This window comes from Protopterus annectens, chromosome 4.part0 (assembly GCF_019279795.1).
Source record: "Protopterus annectens isolate FY-2018-M chromosome 4.part0, PAN1.0, whole genome shotgun sequence".
In the NCBI taxonomy this organism is placed as follows: domain Eukaryota; kingdom Metazoa; phylum Chordata; order Ceratodontiformes; family Protopteridae; genus Protopterus; species Protopterus annectens.
The window spans coordinates 383,881,415-383,903,625 of record NC_056733.1 but is presented as its reverse complement, the minus strand read 5'-3'; the positions used below and the strand labels follow the sequence as shown (position 1 = coordinate 383,903,625).

Sequence of the window (22,211 nt, the reverse complement as noted above, 5' to 3'; positions counted from 1 at the left end):
GTAATGCAGACACAGGCACGTATGGAACGGTACACCAGACAGGGTCTGAGGGAGCTTAGAGCACATCGCACTGCTATGAATGACACTATGTGTGACTTTGCGGCTGCCATCCGTACTGTCGGCGAGGTCATTGACAGACATTTCGGGAACACATTAGATCTGTTCCACAACTACATGTCCATGAGCCAGGGCAATGCAGAATGGTTGAGGCATCGACGTGGACGTATGCCAGCAACATCATCAGCTGGCAGTCGTCGCGGACTACAACAAACCCGCAGCCACTCCCATAGTGCCAGTACCAGCCCCAGCAATGCTGGGTCTGTGCTGTCATCAGACCGTCCTAGAAGACCATGTGCACGTGGCTCTGGACAGTCCCAGCAGGGACATGTGTCCAGTCATCAACCAACTGCTTCTGATGACAGCACCCAGTCTGGCTTAGTACCTGATACTGTCCGTAGCACCCCTGCCAGGCACAGGTACCGTGTCCGTGGCCAGAGACAGTGATCTGTATGACCTGGCAGGTACAGTCTGTGGCTGTTCACAAACACCCGTATATGGCAGCCATGTGGTGGATCTGTGTGCATGCATACACACATGCATAATGCTAACACCTAGGGCTAACACAAACACACACCGCATCAACATTGTCCCATTTTGTACTGTTGTCCCTCATTAACACACACACACATACATACATGTTGATTGGATGTGTCAATGGCAGACTCAGGCATACCAAGTACACACCCTGTGCATATGATGAAACTGTGCCACCTCCTGCAATCTGTAACATTGATGCAGGAACAGGATAGCATGGTGCTGATGCACAGGGTGACTACATAGCACTGTAATAATATTATCATGTTGTTTACAGTACAGTGTAATGATATCAATGTCTGATTCATTAACAGTATGATTGTCATTGTAGTTTTTTATACACCAGTGTTAATTCCAAAAGTGTAATGTCTGCACATGTTTGCATTCTGGTGGTAAGGCTGAAAACACAAACCCACCTACATAGGTATCACAGGGGATAAGAAACTGGAAGTAATGATACTCAATGTCAGACATCTAAACCGCAAGATGCATGAAGTCCAAACTCTGCTTGGCATGGAGAATGTTAATATCTGTGCAGTAACAGAAACCTGGTTCAAGGCTCCCAAGAGCACCCTAGCACTACCAGGTTACACCTCATACTAAGCTTTACAGCCCCAAAACATGGAACTAACTTCGAAAGGAGGGTGAGTATCAATAAATGTCAAGGATACACACACCCCCAGGTGGGTGCCACAGCATGAAGCATCACAGACTATCCACGTGCAACTAACAGTGGGTAAAACTGCCTTCCAGTTCATAGCCTGCTACAGACCACCCTCCTAAACCCAGGAAACCCACTTGGCCTACTTAAGAACACATGTAAATATGAAGGTGTCTCCAAACAACATTATATTGGGCAACTTCATCTATACACGCATAGACTGGGAGCATTACTGTAGCTCCAACATCCTAGGCCAAAGGTTCCTAGAATTCATAAACTCAAATGCTATGGAACACCTTGTTACCACTCTCACAAGAGGGGAAAACATACTGCACCTGATCATCACCAACATGGGGACTCTATGCTCCAGACCAGAAGTGTATCCCTCACTGGTAAGATCAGACCATAGAGTAATCTCACTGTATATTCACATACCAACCCCAGCCTCTGCCCAGAAAACCACAGTGAAAAAGTTGTCTAAAGCAAATTCCACACACCTCAAAACTGAGACAGAGGTGGAATCCTTCAAAGCCCCTGGGCTTGTGGAAAATACGGCCCACACTGCTGAATCTATTATAAATGCATTATATGAACACCTTCAGGAATACACATATCATGCAATTCCAAATATAACCATGACCCAATCCTCCAAAGACAGGCATCCTGTCTAGTGGACCCCAGCCACATAACAGAAAACAATAGAAGGAGGAAGCTACTACATGATCGAGCAATATCCAACAAAGGGAAGGCATCTCTGATCAGTATTTTGAAAACATTACGGGCACTCATAAAATCATCTAAGGCCAGCTTCAAGAGAAATATTGCACAAGACACTAAGGATAATCACAAGGCTTTCTTTACTTATGTTAGGAATCTGGGTGAGAATTCCCAGATATGCTCAGAAGTTGCCCTAAATGACAAAGAATACACCTAAGCCACATACATTGCCAACATCATTGCTGACTGGTTCAGCACAAACATCTCACCCCCCTCTCCACCACAAGGGCAAATATATATCCCAGCAGAGTGATGCCCCCCTGACATCTGAGATGCTCAGTCACCCACTCCAAAGCAAAAACACATCATCAATGGGAGCAGACAGTGTCCCAGGCTGCATCCTACATGAACTCCAAGAAGAACTAAACACAAACATAAAACTACTGTTCAATCCCAGCCTTACTACAGGATATGTACCCAAGGAGTGGCGTACAGCAACAGTGATCCCTCTCCACAAAGGTGGTGCCTCAACGGATCCTGGAAACTATCACCCCATACGCCTGACTAGCGTAGTCTGCAAAGCTATGGAAAGGATCATCATAGACCTCATAAATAAAGATATTGGGGACCTACAGACACTGGATCCTACCCAGTTCGGCTTTGTTGAGGGCACATCCTGCCTCTTAAGCCTGGTCGATGTCTTTGAAACAGTCACCAAGGCCAGTGACGAGGGGAAGGTGTTCAACACAGCTTACCTGGACCTCGCAAAAGCCTTCGATACAATACCCCACTCAGGCATTAGAGACGCTCACCAGCATAACTATAAATTCCTATGTCACTAGATGGATTGCAAACTGGCTCATGGACAGAACACACATGGACAGAATTGCTGGAGCCATGTCACACTCCAAACCGGTTACAAGTGGTGTCCCACAGAGTTCAGTCCTGGGACCTCTCTTGTTTGGTATATATTTCTCAGAGGTACAGGCCAACACAGATGGACTGTGGCTGAGCAGGTTCGCAGATGACTGCAAACTGGGCGCCATAATCATCTCACCAGCCAACAGAAGCATCCTACAAAAGGGCCTCATAGAAACAGACAACTGGTGCCAGAGCCATGGCCTCAAGCTAAATGCCAAAACATGTACAATCATCCCCTTTGGCAAGAACAAAGTGCCCACAAATTAACACATAGGTGGTAAGCCATTAAGTACTGTACACATGATTGGGGACCAGAGTTGATAGCAAACTCTCATTTGACAACCACATGGTTGTAGTGGTTACACAGACAGTTTATATAGGCCACCTAATCATGAAGGGATTCACATCTAGATCACGGGAGGTCATCGTGCCTCTTTAGTCATCCCTCATCAGGCCCATAATTGAGTACAATGCCCCTTTTGTGGTGTACCTTACCAGACACCTGACCTGCAGCAACTGGAAAGTCCACAAAAGTACCTCACCAAGGGGATCAAAGGGCTCCAACAGATGCCTGACATAGAACCATGTCCATCCTGGAATTAATGGACATGCTGCACGTCAGAAAATCCAAATTCCATGGAGCTATGCACTCGTGACACTTGCACCTCAGCACTTACATAAATAGGACATGCTGGAGGGACAGATTCATAACCCAGAGGCTCCCTTCACACTGGAATAAAATCACAGTCCAGGTTAGGCAGAGTCCCTTAATGACTCTCTGCAAGAGGACTGTTGCTGAGTGGATGGGAGATTGTAGGTTTACCCCGGGTTTCACTTCTGTGTCACTGTTACACAGAGGCTGAGTATACTAACCTGGAAAAAAGCCATATCAAAATACATTTAAAATGGGTGGTGAAAGACAAACACAGTCTGGCTAGGCTTATAACTGCCCCTAGGGCAGATAGCCCAGTATGACCCTATGAACCTATTACATGATGTATCCTCAACTGATACACAGATGTAGGAAACCCAGTGTCAGTGATATCCCTGCAGTACTACAATATACCAGTAGCCATTTTTACTGAGCCCCACACATCTCTGGGAAAAATACTGTTTGGCATATAGCAGTCTTATGTACATGCCAACACACTAGCAATATGTTCATCAATGACTGGAAATGTATACAGTGGCCTACAATGCATTCTGCACATGACACACATGACCAACACAAGGGTATCATACAGATAGATACCTGTTGTCCAAGCCATGCTCTATTACTGTAATGCAACTGTAATTTTGTCATCAGCATGTACTTAACATAGTATTCCAGTAGTACCATGTAGTTGGCAGCACCCACCATGTAGAACGGGTAATGGTGTGTACATATGGACAAGTGTTTTCTTGTCTATCCTGTGATATTCACATTTCCAAAGGTATTGTGCAGTCCCTTGGTGTATCGCCTAAGCAAGAAGGTGTCTTTATGCATATCAGCAACAGTTGCCATACACCTACACTGGATGCCCATTACTCACAGATTTTGCTGTGTTATAACATGTGTGACATATACTCCAGACATGAACCCTCACCTACATTAATATATCACAGCTTTCATGAGTGTGTGTCACCCAGTTGGCCTAGGACACAGATCACTGCAGTAGCCTGCATTGTCAACAACATACATGTATGGCGGTACAGTCTGGGAATCTGCAGGACATGCTGGCACAGGTAACAACTGTATTCATATGAGTCGGGCTTCACACATAGGAACTATTGAACGTCACAGGTACATATCTGTATATGGCACACACATACCTGATGTGTGCATTGTATTTACTGTTATAATTATATGTCATACAATAATAAAAGCAAAACCCACCACACATTGACAAACACACACATGGCTTTTGTAGGATTCCAACCCCTACCTAACTATGTAATGACACTTGAAAGAGACGCGCATTGGCACAGCATGCTATTTGCATTACTGGGTGGTTTCCCTTCTCCTGCTGTACTTATAGGGTGCTGACATCATCAGTTTTTACAAAGAGGAATGTACATCATGTAGTGTGTTATTCCAGTTGTCAAAAGGGACATTTCTTTCAAAGAGAATTGCACACATGCACACACCCGTCCCCCCCCCAACACACACTGTGCATTTGCAGGATTCAAACACCTAACTATGTTATGACACTTGAGAGAGACGCATTAGCGCAGCGCGCTATTCGCATTACGGGTGGCTTCCTTTCTCCTGCTGTACTTGTAGGGTGCTGACATCATCAGTCTTTACATAGAGGAATGTACATCATGTAGTGTGTTATTCCAGTTGTCAAAAGAGACATTTCTTTCAAAGAGAATTGCACACATGCACACCCCTGCCCCCCCAACACACACACACACACACTGAGCATTTGGAGGATTCAAACCCCTACCTAACTAGGTTATAACACGTGAGAGAGATGCATTAGCACAGCGCGCTATTCGCATTACTGGGTGGCTTTTCTTCTCCTGCAGTATTTATAGGGTGTTGACATCAGGTTTTACAAAGAGGTATTTATATCTATTACTATCCCTCAGTATGGGGGATAACACTATATATGCATTAACAGACGCCTAGTTCAGGGTCACATATGCACATCAGCACTGCCTGGTTATGTTTTATACCATGCTTTGTGAACACAGGACTTGTAACACACAACACAACCAGGGAGTGTATCTATATACATCACAGATGCACACACCTCTGGGTTGTTACCACTGCACTAAGCATGACAGGCCATACATCGACAACTACCATTGTGCAAAACTACCTTTTGGTTTGGTGTGTAGTTCATACCACCCCCTCTCATATCCAGGAACCACACTTGGCTTCCCTGGGAACAGTGTGGGATGTGAAGGTGTTCACATACACCATTACAGTGGTTAACTTCAGGTACAAGAATATTGACTGGGGGAACTACTCAGGCCTCAACAACATCACCCTACAGCCACTAAAATTTGTGAATCCATGTGCTATGGCAGAACCAGTCACCACAGCCACAAGGGGGAATACATATTGCACCTGATCATCACCAACATGGGGACTATGTTCCACATCAGAGGTAGACCACCATTGTTAAGATATGACTATAACCAACTTTCCCTGGACGTCCATATCCCATCCCCACCCCTAGTATTTCTCAAAAGCAGACTTTGCACTTGTGAAGACTGGGGTGGAATACGTCAAAGGCACTGTGCTGGAGGATTATACAGCCCAATCAGCAGAATCCTTTAATAATGCATTCTATGAGCACCTGCAGGTTTTCATTGATCATGCTATCCCAAATAAAACCAAGACTCCTCCACAACAGGAGACCGGTCTGGTTGACACCAGCCATATATAAGCTGTACAACAGAAGGAGTGAGCTAATACATAACAGAGCAATATCCCACAGAGGGAGGACATCTCTGAACAGTATTGGCAGGACACTTCAATCCCTCAAAATCATCACTTGCGAGTTTTGACAGTGAAATTGCCCAGGCACTACAGATAAGGCTCCCCTCAGTCTGGAATTGAATTCCAATTAATGTTACACATAGCCCCTTGCCAACCCTCTTCCAGAAAACTCCAGCCACATGGATGTGACATTGCAAATTCAACCCCTGGGATCTCCACTGTGTCCCTGCTTGATGGAGGCACAGCAAACTAGCCTTAAACGGTGCCTTCTGTGACCTACTTTACAGAGGCACAGTAGGCTACTGTACTGGTGAGGCAGACGCCAAATACACTCTGGCTAGGCTTATGTATTCCCTAGGGCAAACAGCCTAGTATCGACCTCTGCACACATATGTTTATGTTTGGGATGCACAATATTTGTTGCTGATAAACTGCAGGTCTTTATTGCCATAGCTTTCCCTGTTTCTATGAACAACTTGTGTATCTGTGGAAGATGTTTGATCATGGCAGGGTTCCAGTATATTACTTATGTCTCTGTTGTCATTTAACTGTGTGCACTGGGCAGATTGCTGTATTGTGGGAGGTTCCTGGCTTAACACATACAAATGCCAGATATGTGTGTCCGACTGCTATACTGAGACATGGCCTAAGTGTGTGAGCATGCCCAGTTCAGGCTTTCCATGGTATGTTGCCTGACATATGTCTCATTTATCAAAGTGTGTGAGCATGCCCAGTGTGACCTTTCCATATGTTGAGATCTGAGGTCCACTACATTTGTGGTTGTGTGTGAACTTGAACAATATTTGACATTTATAGTGTGTGTGTTGGAAGTCATGTTGTGTTCTTACTGCCCAACTGCTTTGTGTCTGAACCCAACAGGGATTATGCTGTGCCTGCAGGGTTTCCATGGGACAGTTTGCATACACTTGTCAACATTCTTTCATACTGACAAAACACTATAATACTGTCATAGTGTAGTGGTTCAGTACTTTCACTCTGGTGCACAGTATCCTGGGTTTGAGTCCCATCACTGCTTTAAATATTCATACTGAGAACACCAGACTAAGGTATGACCATGTTGCATTTTGTTCAGCTATGGCCTACTTAAACCAGGCTTGTCCAACATTACCAGTGTATTCTGCCACTTGGGTGGACATTGAGAAACACTAGGCTATGTGCCCTAGGGCATTTCTAATCCTAGTCAGAGTGTGTTTGTCCTTCAACACACATTTTAACTGGAGTTTGCCATGACATTTTTCAAGGTTAGTATACTGTCTAACTGTGACATAAAAGTGATACCCAGGGTAAACCTACAATCTGCCATCCACTCATCAAGATTACTCTTGAAGAGAGTCAATGAGGGACTCTCTGGCTAACCTGGACTGTGAATTTACTCAAGAGTGGAGGGAGCTTCTGGGTTATGGATCAATCACTACAGCATGTCCTAATTATTTCAGTGCTGAGGTTCAGGTCTCTCATGTGCATAGCTCAATGGGATTCAGATTTTAAAAGGTGCAGCATGTGCATTGATTCCAGGTTGGACATGGCTTTATACATCAGGCACAGATCACCTCTGGGCAGGCAGTATGCCACTGTGTGGAGCTGCAGTTTGTTTAATCAGGCAGATTTGGGGTCTTTCCAGTTGCTGGAGGTGTCTGCTAAGGTACATCCCACAAGGGGCATTGTACTCAATTGTGAACCTGATGAAGGATGACTGCAGAGGCACGATGACCTCCCCTGATCTAGATGTGATTACCTTCATGATTAGGTGGGTATATGAAATGTTTTTATAACCACTACAGCCACATGGTTGTCAAATGTGAGATTTCTATCAATGTGTGTCCCCAGGTCTCTTATTACTTCTTCTGTACTTAATGGGTTACCACCTATGTGGTAATTGGTGGCCACTTGCTGTTTTTCCAAAGGGGATGACTATACACTTTTTTGTGTTTAGCTTGATGACATGGCTGTGGCACCAGTTGTCTGTTTCTATGAGGCCCTTTTGTAGGATGCTTGTGTCAGCTGGAGGGTCAGATATGGCGCCCAGTTTGTAGTCATCTGCAAACTTGTTCAGACACAGTCCTTTATGTTGGCCTGTACCTCCAAGAATTATATACCAAACACGGGGGTCCCAGGACCGAGCCTTGTGGGATGCCAGTTGTAGCTGGTCTGGACTCTGACATGGCTCCAGCATTTCTGATCATGTCAGTTCTGTCCTTGAGCCGGTTTGCAACCCATCTAGTGACATAGGGGTTTATATTTAAGCTGGTGAGCTTATCTTTAATCACCACATGGGGTATTGTATGGAAGGCTATTGCAAGGTCCAGGTAGGCTGTGTGGACCACCTTCCCCTCATCAATGGCCTTGGTGACTGTTTCAAATGACTCAACCAGGTTTAAGGGGCAGGATCCGCCCTTACGAAAGCCACACTGGGTAGGGTCCAGTGTCTGTAGGTCCCCAATATCTTTATTTCTGAGGTCCATGATGATCCTTTCCATAGCTTTGCAGACCATGCTAGTCAGGATTCTGGGGTGATAGTTTGCATGATCCATTCAGGCACCACCTTTGTGGAGAGGGAGCACTGTTTCTGTACACTGCTGTTTGGGTACATATCGTGTGGTAAGGCTGAGATTGAGCAGTGGTTTTATTTGGTGTTCAATTCTTCTTGGACTTCATGTTGGATGCAGCCCAGGACACCATCTGGTCCCATTCATGCTGTGTGTTCTGCTTTAGGGATGCTGGCTGTTACCTGAGCATCTGCAATGTCAGGGGGCCAGCACTCTGCTGGGATAGATATTTGGCCTTTTGGTGGGTGGGGAGAAGTTTGCACTGAACCTGTCAGGTCGGATGTTGGCAATGTCTATGGGTTTGGTGTATTGTTTGTCATTTTGGCCTAATTCTGAGCATATCTGGGAATTCCCACCCAGGTTCCTACCATCAGTAAAGAAAGCCTTGTGATTATCCTTAGTGTCCTATACAATTTTTATCTCGTAGCTGGCCTTAGAGGATTTTATGTGTGGCCATAGTGTTTTGTCATAATACTGATCAGTGATGCCTTCCCTTTTTGGGTTTTGCTCTATCATGTAGTAGCTTCCTCCTTCTCTTGCATGGTTTGTTAATGGCTGGGGTCCACCAGACAGGATGCCTACCTTTGGAGGATTGGCTCTTGGTTTTATTTGGGATTGTATAGTCCATGCATTCCTGAAGATGTTCATATAATGCATTCATAAAGGGTTCTGAGGTCTGGGCCATATTTTCCACAGGCACAAGGGCTTTAATGGATTCCACCTCAGTTTGGAGGAGTGCATAATTTGCTTTACACATGTTTTTCACTGTGGTTTTCTGGCCAGAGACTGGGGTCAGGATGTGAATATCCAGTGAGATTACTGTATGGTCTGATCTTACCAGTGAGGGATACACTACTCGTCTTGGCCATAGAGTCCCCATGTTGGTGATTATCAGGTCCAGTATGTTTACCCCTCTTGTGGGAGTGGTGAAAAGTTGTTCCATAGCATTTCGGTTTATGAAGTCTAGGAACCTTTGGCCTAGGGTGTTGGAGCTAGAATAATGCTCACAGTCTATGTTTGGGTAGTTGCAGTCACCCAATATAATGTTGTTTGGAGAGACCTTCATATTTTCATATGTTCTCAAGTAAGCCAAATGGGGCTCCTGGATTTAGGAGGGTGGTCTGTAGCAGGCTACGAACTGGGAGGCAGTTTTAGCCACTGTTACTTGCACATGGATAGTCTGTGCTGCTTCATGCTGTGGCACCAACCTGGGGGTGCGGGTATCCTTGAAAATTATTGATACTCACCCTCCTTTTGTAGTTTGTTCCGTGTTTTGGGGCTGTAAAGCATGGTATGAGGTGTAACCTGGTAGTGTTAGGGTGCTCTTGGGAGCCTTGTACCAGGTTTTTGTTACTGCACAGATAACATTCTCCATGCTGAGGAGAGTTTGAACTGCATGCATCTTACAGTTTAGACTTCTGGCATTGGGTAGCATTACTTCTAGTTTCATATCCCTTGTGATACCTATGGAGGTGGGTTTGTGTTTTGAGCCTTACCTATTCAAGGCACTATGGGGGTGACAACAGTCTTTGCCAACATCCAAAAGGCCAGGGGTGATAGGTGCAAGCCATCCATAGCGGAGCATCGTGTCTTGCTCAGCATGTCATCCCAGGCTGACAGGCATTGGATCCCCTTTGACTAACAACAATACGTACGCCAATTGTTGTAATTGATCATCTTGTCTTCATATTGTGGCATCATGCTTGGTGAGGGTAGGATGTTACTCATGGGTCATCAAGTTTGCATATACTACATGGTGTTATATTGCTTAACACATGGCAATCATGCCTCAGGTGGTGCTGCAGGGCTGCCTATGTTGGATGCACACTCCCTGTACATGTTTGAAAGCAGGTTGTGTCAACTTAGGCATCCCTTTTACTATATGTGTGAGTCAGGGAGTGGTATCATTTTCAGGGTTCCTATTGAGCCAGTGTGTGTGCTATGCATTGCCTCTTTGCCAAGGCCAAGGCATACTGGTAATGCCTCCTTCTGCCTACTGGGGCAGGCTCAGGTTGTTCCTCCTCTGAGTCACACTCTGCCTGTGATGGCCTTGGCAATGGTGGGGGGCTGTTTGGGCCAGGCCTATGCTGGTCCTGCTGCAGCTGTTTTCACAGAATCATATTATGTAGCATAGCACATACCATGACAATTTGGGTACATGTAGTTGGTGAGTACTGCAAGGCTCCCCCAGATGTGTCCAGGCACCGGAACCGTGACTTGAGCAGTCCAAACACACGCTCTATTACATTATGTGTTTGTGCATGTGCCTCATTATGGCGTTCCTGTTCAGGTGTGTGCGTTTCTGATGGGTGTCATCAGCCACGGCTCCAGTGCATAGCCAGCATCCCCCAATAGGTGACCATGTGGGATGTCCCCATTGGCAAATGTCTGGTACAGCTGCGTCAGATGCCAGATATGGGAATCATGGTAGCTTACAGGGCAGCCAGCACACACATTTATTATTATGCCCTGGGCATCACACACAACCTGGCAGTTGATGGAGGGGAAGCCCTTGCGGTTAATGTAGGCCCTACCCCACTCACCGGCTGGTGCTTTGATGCGTATATGCGTGCAGTCTATTGCACCCACTACCTCAGGGTATTCCGCTATTTGCTGGAAGAGATGCATATTGCTGGCCAATACCTCACGGGAATTGGGGAAATATGCATGATCACCGACATGTGCTGACATGGCATCCAGGAAATGGTGCAGTACCCTGGATGCTGATGCCTGTGATATCCCCATCATATCACCAGTTGGTCTCTGGAAGGTACCTGTTGCTAGCATTCTTAGGCCAACACATACCTTGGTTTCCACTGGGATGGGTTCTCCTCTGTTGGTTCGGTGTGTGAGGCATGGCCTGCACAGCTCAACAATTTGCTGCAGGAGGTCTCTGTCCACTCTATAGTGCTCCACTATCTCCAGCTCATGTAACCCTTGGTAGGTGACCCTGGGCCTGTACACTCTTCTCCGTCTCCTCACTGTGGGTTGTCCGGCAGCATTTGCATTGTCACCACCATCAGCATGTTGCATATGTCGCCTTATAACAGCTATGGCAGCCCCTAGCATTTTTTGTCTGAGTGAAGCTTTTTCAGTTTTCACTCTAGTAGCTTACTCCAGTGTTGCAGTGTCTCTTGAGAGACACATACTGCACTGTTGTTTGCAGAGTTTTCAGTGCTGGGCTGGGCTATTGTTCTGCCTGTGTAATTGCCTGATTCTGATTGTTTTCACCTGCTAGCTCTGCTAGAATTCCCTGGTAGCTTCCTACAATTTGTTGTGCTTCCTTTTTCCTGTCTGTTTCCTCAGGGGGGAGCGACACGCATCCAGGAGCAAACACGCACACAGCAGCTAACATGCGCACACATGCTTAGATGGACTACAACTTGCTTATTCGGGTTAAAACGCACGCACACTAGCGCAGACGTGCTTACAAGTCTTTAAGCAGGCTTCTACATGATTACTCTGGCGTAAACGCACGTACTCACGCTTACAAGTTCGCACTCCATCTTACTCGGGCTTCCCAGCGCACGCATGCACGCTCAGCAAGAAACTTTGGTGTTATCCACAGTGTACACCTTCCATTTCTTGGCTTTCCCATGTCTACCTTTTGACACACCTCTTTCCATGATGTCTGACAGCTTTCACATGCCACTCTGCTCCAATGAGCTTCATTTCTTTCATACATAGCCCCCTGTGATGTCACCTATCTCCTACTCTGTTACTCCCCCTTATCCTACTCCTACAGTCCAGGGAATGTGCTCATTTGCTATGTAAAAGTGCGATTCACTATCCTAACACTCATTTACATAGGATTGCCTACTAATGCTTAGTTACATGTCTTACACTGAGCTTCCTCCCTTAGCAACCCTTACTCGGTGGCCATGTTGTTTTCAGCCTGCTATTCCCTTACATTGTAAATTGATGGTTTGCATAAAACCCACGTTTATGGGTTTTAAATATTTTTCTGTTTTTTTTTTTTTTTTTTTTAGCACAGCCCGTTTGTGCGGCGCTGCGCTACGTTTAAACATCAGCGATCACAGAAAAAAAAAAACATTTTTATTTTAATTTTGCATGGATTTGGCCATTTGGCCATTGGCATGCTTCCTGGAACATATGCAACCTTTATTTGGAGCTGACAAGGCTCCATTGTGCTATTTGCAGAACGGTACTCAGTTGTCAACTGAGTACATTCCTGCAGATAACACGGCTCTTACATGGACAGGTTTGTGCTTCCTGGATCGCAAAATTACCTCATGTGCATGCCTTTCAGCAAGTGAGATCATTTGCATATCCAAGCCCTGTCCGTGTAAGGGCCGTTTTAGGAGCTCGCTCGTCGGACATGATGGCTGCATGGAGTCTTACACTACTCTTAGACTCCGTGCAAGCCATCGTGAATCCAGCCCAGTGTTTGTAGCTTTTCCACCATTTCAGCTGGTTCTTATAAATTAGGTGATAGACAAAGGAATGCTATACATTTTGCAGTAGAAACTGTTTTTAAGACTGAATGACATAAGTCACAGCACTTACATTTTAACATTTTTTAACATGTGTGTAAACAAACTGCTCTCAGAATGGGTTGTACATATCAGGCAAGATGGTAATTTAGGTTTTGTTGTGAACTGCATATTTGAACAACTTTATTCATATATGAATAACTGGATGCATGGATGAAAATCAGGAGGCATTGTTCACAGATAAATATAATGTGTGAAATATTGTGCTTGCCTCACTGGCAGTAGAGTTTTATATGAAGATTATAGGAGAACTGTCAAGAGTATGTGAGAAACTGGAAAATCAAGTATTCTTTTCTGTAAAATGTAACAAAAATGAAAGAAAAAGAATTGTTTCATCTGTGAAAATGTAACAGGTATTACCTCACAAGTCTGGGAGCTTCCCAAGGGAAAAAAAAAAAAAGAAAAGCAATTGTGCTTTATAAAATGAAGTCTGAATTTCATTTTGAATTGTACACAAACTAAGAACTTCTTGAAATAATGCTGCAAGAAGAAAAAGTAAAGAGAACAGGGAGGCTTGCCTCCAGGAAAAAAGATTTTCTTCTTTATGTTTTACTTCAGAAAGGTATTTGCGTTTAAAAACGTTCACTCGTGCAATCACAATTGTGTGAGGTGATCACACATAAGGTAAAACTTTTGTCAAGGACCCATTTAGCCAGATAGTTTTTTGTGGTGCCTTCTGTGAACTGACTGTTAAGCTGGGTCAGTTCATTTTCACTTATTTTACTTGTTTATATTTTATACCCAAAAGCGTGTAGTTGACTTTTTAATTTATATAAGGCTAATTGCACGATTCAGACGAATTTTCACTATTTTTAAGATAGATATATTGACTGTTTATCAATATTTACAATAAGCTATTATCATTTTAAAAGTGCATGCTCATTTTAACCTAATAAGCCAGAATGTTCTTTTTAGTGGAAGTGATTTATCCTAAAGCAGAAAAGAGTTGTTACTCTGAAAAGTATCATCTTTGAATGGAAAGTATTTTACGTGTGTGTGTCTGTGTGTGTGTGTGTGTGTGTGTGTGTATGCAATAATTTTAATTAAGTTAAAATTACTGTGATATGATAGCACTGTAAGATACTGGAGTGTGAGCAAAATGACTTTTTAACACTGGTCTTCACCTTTAATGCATGTTTTAGTGTGTTTGGTGTTGGTCATACTACAAGGCAATAATGTTCATTTGCTATAGGTTAAGTCCCATCAACCCAGACATACCTACATACATACGTACCATCATCATCATCATTCCATGAGTAATGGGACAGTAGCGCAGATCAAAGGACTGCGGCACCATTCTCTGGTTTATTAATTTGTGCCTGCAATGTAGATATTGTACACTGAACAAGTTTTACCCCACAAACAGTCTTGTCACCAAAAGATGTGTGTACCCTTGTGGTCACACAATGTATATACAGAAGTATACATTGTTCAGCAGTTATTTCATTTTTTTAGACAGTCATTCAGAAATAACAAAATGATTTCCGGGCAGTATGCCAAATTGTCAGCAGTACAATTGGTTACGGAGATTAACAGAATTGGACTCTAGCATGATCTCCTATCCAAGGGTGACTTGACACCTATTTTGTGTAAAACTGACCTTACTGACCAGTTAGATGTGCAGGATGCAAAAAGAAGGCAACTCGTTACATGCCCAGATCATTGTTAAATGCAATTTGAACTCTGTAAATTATAGCTGGAAATGGAGGTGAAATGCCTTAAAGCAGCTAAGAGAATGCAACAAATTGCAATTTACGACAGTTAAAGTAAGAAGATGCTGAAGCTGCAGAAAAACTGAAGCCATGTCAGCATGAGAAGGAGATATTCAGTCATTGTCCAATGTGGGAATGAAGCAGGGTGAAAAGTAAACACAGGAAGCCAAGTTTAACATTAAACTGTTTCTTCAGTATACAAGGGGATGGCTTTTCATAATTTTCCTTGCCATTTAAATATGTGTATATTCAGTACTATGTAGGGCAGGGGCAATGGTGTGGTTTTAAGCCCTCTACCTACTGGTATGACAATGCATGATGTTAGCAATTAAACGAGAATAACTATGTTAGTAACACTGAAATTAAAAATTGTCTGTTTAAATATTTCAATATTATTCCAGAAGATTACTTTAAAATCCTATGAATCATTGCATAACAACTGTTGCCATTCAATTCTATATTGTAATGTTCATGTTTGTTTATGTAATCCTAAGGAGCTTTTCTTCCTGGGCTTCCACTGAAAAGTGGCTACTCACCCAGTCAGACTTTCCCTGTAAACAAAGGTAAATACATACATAAAATTATGGGAAACCAAATTTGAGAATATCAGACAAAAATAGAAGATAGTGTCAGTGATTTCTGTAATTACTTTAATAAGATGGTGAATGGATGCCAAAGTATTACAATTGAAATGACTGGAGACACTATTCTGAGGATGTGACAATTATGGATGCCAAAGTATTACAATTGAAATGACTGGAGACACTATTCTGAGGATGTGACAATTTCATTAACAGGTCGGAAATGTAACATTGCTTAGGAAATGAGTACAAAGAGTGACCTCTACCTAGCCAGAAGACCAACAGAGCACAAGAGAAGTACACTAAACACTACCCATAGGAATAAAGGAGCCTGTAGGGTCAGTAAATCCATCACAGCAATTTCCACAGGCAAAACAGAAAGTAAGTGGTTCAAGTAAACATTTTTAATGCAACCGGGTGGGACATGTATGGTTCAAATATCAGAGTGACAGGGTGGGAACAAAAGAGAGGTGACACTGACAGTGGTGGGTTGTTTTGAGACAACACCTGTTCTAAGTCATCACAGGGGGCTACACCCTATCCTGGAGGATAGAAAAGAAAAGCATTGCTAAGAGGAATACCACATCAGTCATAATTATTATCATGCATGCAGCTGGTAAAAGAGAGGCGAGTAGTCCACTCCATTTATGGCCATAGGAGGGATAACTTTTGGGTATCACTGGCCAGAGTTCATCTGGATAGGGAAGGGGAGAAGGAATCAAGCAGGTCGCAATGTTTGACATTATCCTAATAGATGTTTAAGGAGGAAATGATTTTTGATGATACAGTACCTTGTGTATATGCAATTACAGACATTCAGGCATGAAGACAAGTATGTGGGAGGCAGAAGGGGAAAGACCCAGCAAGTGCTCACACCTTAAACAGACGCTGCTAAAGTGACTATTTTAGTTGAAGTATAAGGAGGTAGCAGCAAACATGAATCTCAGCCACAGCTGGCCTCCCCTACTGGACTACTTTTAAAAGGGGAGTCACACACAGAGCTGAGAAAGCGATAGCTTTCAAATTGTACCCTAGAGGATGTGAAAGGAGAAGATGTGGGCAGAGGGAGTCGGAACACTGACAAAAGAGATTATTGTACAAAGAGTGTACTCCTAAAGTAGGCTGGGGGGTGCCACAGCAACTGGTGGTTCCAAGGACTCAGCATCAACCACTTCTGATCAGAGCTCATGATCTTTATTTTTTCTGTCTACATGTGTATAAAGTGGACAAAAAAGGCTTACACAAAATATCTATTAGCCAGTCATTGAAACTAGACTTACAATGCTACTGCAAGGCATGTGAGCAGTGACAAAAGATTGACAAGGCAAGATAAAAAGCCAAGGTTGATTTGACATTCTTTTCTAGTATTGAGGAACCATTTAAAATGGTAGCCATGGACATCCTAATTACTCTCAATGCATGAAGCACCACATGTAAAAAGAATATTATGTTGGTGTTACCCTGAGACAGTGGCTCTGTCCCATGTTCAATCACAGAAGGTGGTAAATGCAATTTTCAGACAGGTAGACTTTCACATGAAACACATTAAGATTGAAATGCTAACTTCATGCTAAAGTAGCTAACCTGTCTGTAGAATTGTTATCAGGAAAAGTACTTAAACACCAACCCTTACCATTCACAACAACTTCAATGTCAAGTTCATTAAAGTATCCAGATCCAGTACCTGTGAAAGGGATATAAACAGGCAGTAAAGAAAACAATGCTCCTAAATAAGGTAAATTAAACACATACAATTACAATTAAAACAAATGAAAATAAAAAGGCAACAATAACATGAACAGATATAGTTATGTGGGCATGTTTATGATTTATATGTAGCCAGTTATCAAAGGTTAGCAAATAAAGACCATATTAGCTATAGGACAAATAAAAACATATATAAATTTAGTCCAAGTAAAGAAAAAAAAAGTCAAAAACACTTTAAGAATGAACAGGATTTAGGGTCTGGCACTTGCAAACTGCATACATCTTCTAGTTTTATATTCAGGGTCACTATTAAATTACTGAACGTTTCAAAGTTCGAATGTCATATGGTCGACACCATATGATCGAACTTTGAAAAGTTCGAAGGCAAAAGGCAATGGCTCCGTACGTGCAGAATGGGAAAATTTCCCTTTTCTGCACTGAAGTGCGGTCTCAGAGTTGGTATATTTAAGTAGGGGAGGTGTGGGGGGTGCAGGGGTCTTGCCCCCCTTGCTCAGACTGTTACAGTAAGTGTTTTTTTTTTTTTTTTTACATTTTTATTATATATTCGAAGACTGAATTTCGCTCATATGTTGTCGAACATTTGAAGTTCAAAATTTTGAAGCTTCGAATATATCATAAAGACCCTTATATTCATGTACTTTTTTACCAGTTGTGTTTGATGGTAGGCTTGATCTCAGATCTTATACTGATTCAAATTTTTTTTGGGGTGGGGGGGGGTTTGCTTATAAAAATAAAATTATATTTGTGAAGCTGGAAACATTCTATAGTATTTACTCATTCAGTCCTTTTCATAACACCTGCTTTACTCTGTTAATGTCTTCATATGAGCAGAAGCCGATCCAGGTAAGCAATGGTGTACAGCAATGAAACAGTCCTAGATGTGACATCCATCTATCTATGTAGGACACACACACACACACACACACACACACACACACACACACACACACACACACACACATACATCAAAAACTCATACTTGAAATGTAAAGAATTACTAATTCACCTTACCTGAAAATGAAAACCCTACTGAAAATCCAAGTTTCAAACAGGAGCCACTCCAGCCTGGAACTGAGATGGAGCAAACACTGTGATACAACAATGGCAACTACATTTGGAGCATCAACACTACCACGTGTTTTTAATCTTGGAGTTTAAAACTGAGTTTTTTTTTTTTTTTTACTTAATCACCCCTTCTAAACATATGGCTGCAGTTTTCCAAAATAATAAAAATAATGACATCAAGACTTACTGTTTCAAGCAGAGTGCAGGCTACGTTCCTCTAGTTTTATTCAAAACTACTGTCATTATTCTCATTTGATTAATTTACTACATGCTTTTGGCCTGCTTTCTTCCATGGGAGATGTATGTTATTAAATACCTTAGCCATTCTATATTGTGTTTGGTTCTGTAATCAAGATCATTCTCTGATGGCCTTGCATTATACAACTTTGACTGTATCAGTGCAGCCTATATATTTGAGAAACTGGCACAGCATTTCAGAAAAGAGGCCATTGTGGTCAGAAATATTATTCTCCAGCTAGTAGTGACCTTAGCGCTGATACTATGTGAGCATAGGATGTAGTAATTCGATGGGTCTATGGTGGCTTCCGGAGACAATTTGGCAATCATTTGACTAAGAGTGAAATTCAGTGAGTTGTTTCTGAAGGGCAGTCATGTGACCACAGGATTAGTATGCAGGACTGTTTCCTACCCAAAATGCACAGCCTAATTACTTTGTACACAACAGTCTAATTCAGTCACTCATCTCCATCTAAAATGTATAATACTGATTATAGGATTACTGCATTTGTCTGACTTATGGAAGAGCACACAGTTAAGCAATAGTATATGCGGCATGGTACTCAAAACAAACAAAATGATTCAGCACAAAGAACACCACTTTCATTCGCTACTAAATCTTTTTTTCTCTTGGTGTACCCTAAGATGGGCTATGCTTAATGTAAGGAAGGAGTGTAATTTTTGAATAAAATAGGTAATCTAGTCAGCTTGGTAAAACCTGCCACAGAAATTTGGTTTGTTTGCTTGTTTGTTTGTTTGTCTGTCTGTTTGTTTATTTAAATGGGTGCATAGACTGCGCCATAACAGGGCTACTTTCTCTATATCTAGTACCGGAAGGAAAAACAAATCAAATTCAAGAGATGCAAATAACACAGTGGGTGTATTAATATAGTCAACAAAAATTGCAATGTACTAATATGGTTCACAAGGCATACATTCAAAACTAGTCCAACTCAGAAATGAATGTGTTTTCCATTTCCATTAGTTAAACAGTTGGGTCATGCTCTCTGTAACCCCACCTTCACCCTCAAACCATCAGAAAAGGCTTCCCTTTTCTGTAGGTATCTCTACTTTTTTAGCCTTCTGTTATCCCCTGTGAAAAGAAAACAGTTTTGAATACAATCAGCCCAAGTAGTTGTAAACATAACATACATTGTAAATTAAAAGTCTAAATACACATTTTTACAAATATAAATCAAAACAGAAACTAAACCAAAAATGTTGAAGACATATTGGAAATTGTAAAACATTTACAATTCTCTAGTCATGTAGAGGGGAAAAGAGAAGTTATCTAAATGAAATACATTACATATATTTCTGTTTCTTTTAAGTCAGTAATTTTTTTATTCATGCTAATCTTCTTCACTAACAAACATCTACCAACAACAAGGGAGTCGAGCCTCTTTCTCTTTACCAGTGCCTTTTTGCTTACTAAGTTTGTTATAACTTATAACTTAGTTAAAAAGCTGAAACAAAAGCAACATTAGTATTATAAATGAGACTGACCTACCTCAGTGTGAACTGGTGATGTGCGGCATTTTTGGCGATCAAAACATGGAAAGTTACTACAGCACCAGGCTTCATAGATCTTGATGAATAATGTACTTTGATGTTATCATCCAATCTCAGTTCTGTTAGGGGAAGGTTTGCATGGTTCTGATAAAGATACACGCTGCCAATCCTCTGTAGAGGAATTAACACATCCTCATCTTCTTTTCCTGGCCGAATAGCATTCCCTTTTCTTCTTTCCTCCGTGGAGCACTCTCCCTTTTCTCCTCCTGACTGTATCATATAGTAAAGCTCAACAGGACTTCCTTCTGAATTATCTTCACTTTTCTTCCGACCTGGAACCACAGCAGGAGGACTGAACCAATCAATTAAAAGCTCCAGCTCTGAGATGCACATTCCCAGTTCACCATGCAACTTGCAGCTGCTGCGAACTTCCTGAGTCTCTCGAAAAGCAAATACTTTGACACATGGCAACCAGGCTATGGTACTGTAGTCATCCCAATCTCTTCCCACAATATAAAAAAATATCTGTACTTTTGGTCTGTCAAAATAAATCTTATCCTCAACAATGTATGCTTTAAGCTTCCAATTAAGAGTATATTTATTTGTTGAACTAAAAACATTAGATGTCTGTAGCAGTTCTAAAGGGATTACTTGTTCACTAGAAAAGGGTCCATAGGTTGCATTTAATATGGGAGGATTCTTGGCTTTGTGTATAAAGAAGGCTTCCACTCTAGACTGTAAACTTGAGTTCCTCATAATGTCCTGGTTGGCTTCTTTAAGGAAAAAGGACATCTCAGCATTGTGGATTTGAAGGTTCACAGGTAGATATGTTGGCATTGAAGAAAATCTCTGGACACTTTCCAAAATGGAACGAGACTCCACCACTGTAATAAAAAGTCAGAATAAAATCAGTGTTTTGCAATACAAGGAAAAACAAACAACTTATATTTTATTCTTCAAATCTGTATTTAAAGACATCCTTATCTTTTGACAAGATATTTGTTTATTCAGTAATAAATCCAAATAGCACAGCGTAGACCACTTGTGTCCCTTACTCATTATTTCAACCCTGCAAATATCTAAAACAGTGTAGTTAATTAATATATGAAACTTATCAGTCCATGTGACTATTATACAATGCTGAATGGATCAAGTAATAAAGCAGAGAAGAGTCAGAGTTGTAAGAAATGTGTTGATAACAGGACAATATAGGGAGGTCGGGTGCATAGCAAGCAAGCCTGGCCTAAGTATATTCCCACATGGTCTATGCTTCTGATTATATGTTGCACAACACAGCAGCAGCTCTTCTCATAAGCAGAAGTGTAATACTAAGACTAAGATGAAGGGCAAGATTTTAACAAATTGTTTCCAGTTGGTCGGGACATACTTACTACAACTCCATGCTTATTTATTGCAACTCTGATGTTGTACAATCATAGGGAAACACACATCCTGTTTTTACACACAAAGCTGTGTTTAAGAAGGTATGACCTCAGAGTTAGGATTACCAGTTTTAAAGATTTCAGTTTGTGGATGACCCATTACTACATGCAGATAATCAATGAGACCAAATCACATATGTGGAAAAATATAGGTGATTCTTCAAAATTTAGTTTAGAAATTGTTCCTGCACCTGAGCTTAAAGAATGAAAGACAGTAGCAAAGAACAGTCTGTAGCACTAATTTCAGCTTTTATGATAAGGTTTGTTACAAAGGCAATGGAAAAAAAGATACTTACATTTAGCAAATCATAAGGTAACCGAAAATAAAATGCATGGAGTCTATTGCAGATGCAGTTCATAGTACTTTAAAGCTTACAAGCATCAGTCATTCAGCAGTGCTTTTTCCTATTCTTACACACACAGTTTGTAGTAATTCTAGTTTACAAATATCAGCTCTTTTCGTTAATCTTTACTGCTTAACTTCTTTTTTGCAAATGTTACTAGTTCCAGACAGGTATGCAGGCAGA

The 22,211-nt window shown here is 42.0% G+C and overlaps 1 protein-coding gene across 1 annotated transcript in view; it reads right to left on the bottom strand.

The window, feature by feature from the left end:
* The window catches only part of LOC122799348 (transmembrane protein 132D-like), a 2,658,181-nt gene extending 2,637,059 nt beyond the window's left edge, over positions 1 to 21,122 (bottom strand). The window contains exon 1 of the mRNA XM_044068340.1: positions 20,241 to 21,122. Coding sequence (XP_043924275.1) covers positions 20,241 to 21,079 — 839 coding nt within the window. The 5' untranslated portion in view covers positions 21,080 to 21,122. The remainder of the gene's footprint in view (positions 1 to 20,240) is intronic.
* Between the last annotated feature and the right edge of the window lie 1,089 nt (positions 21,123 to 22,211).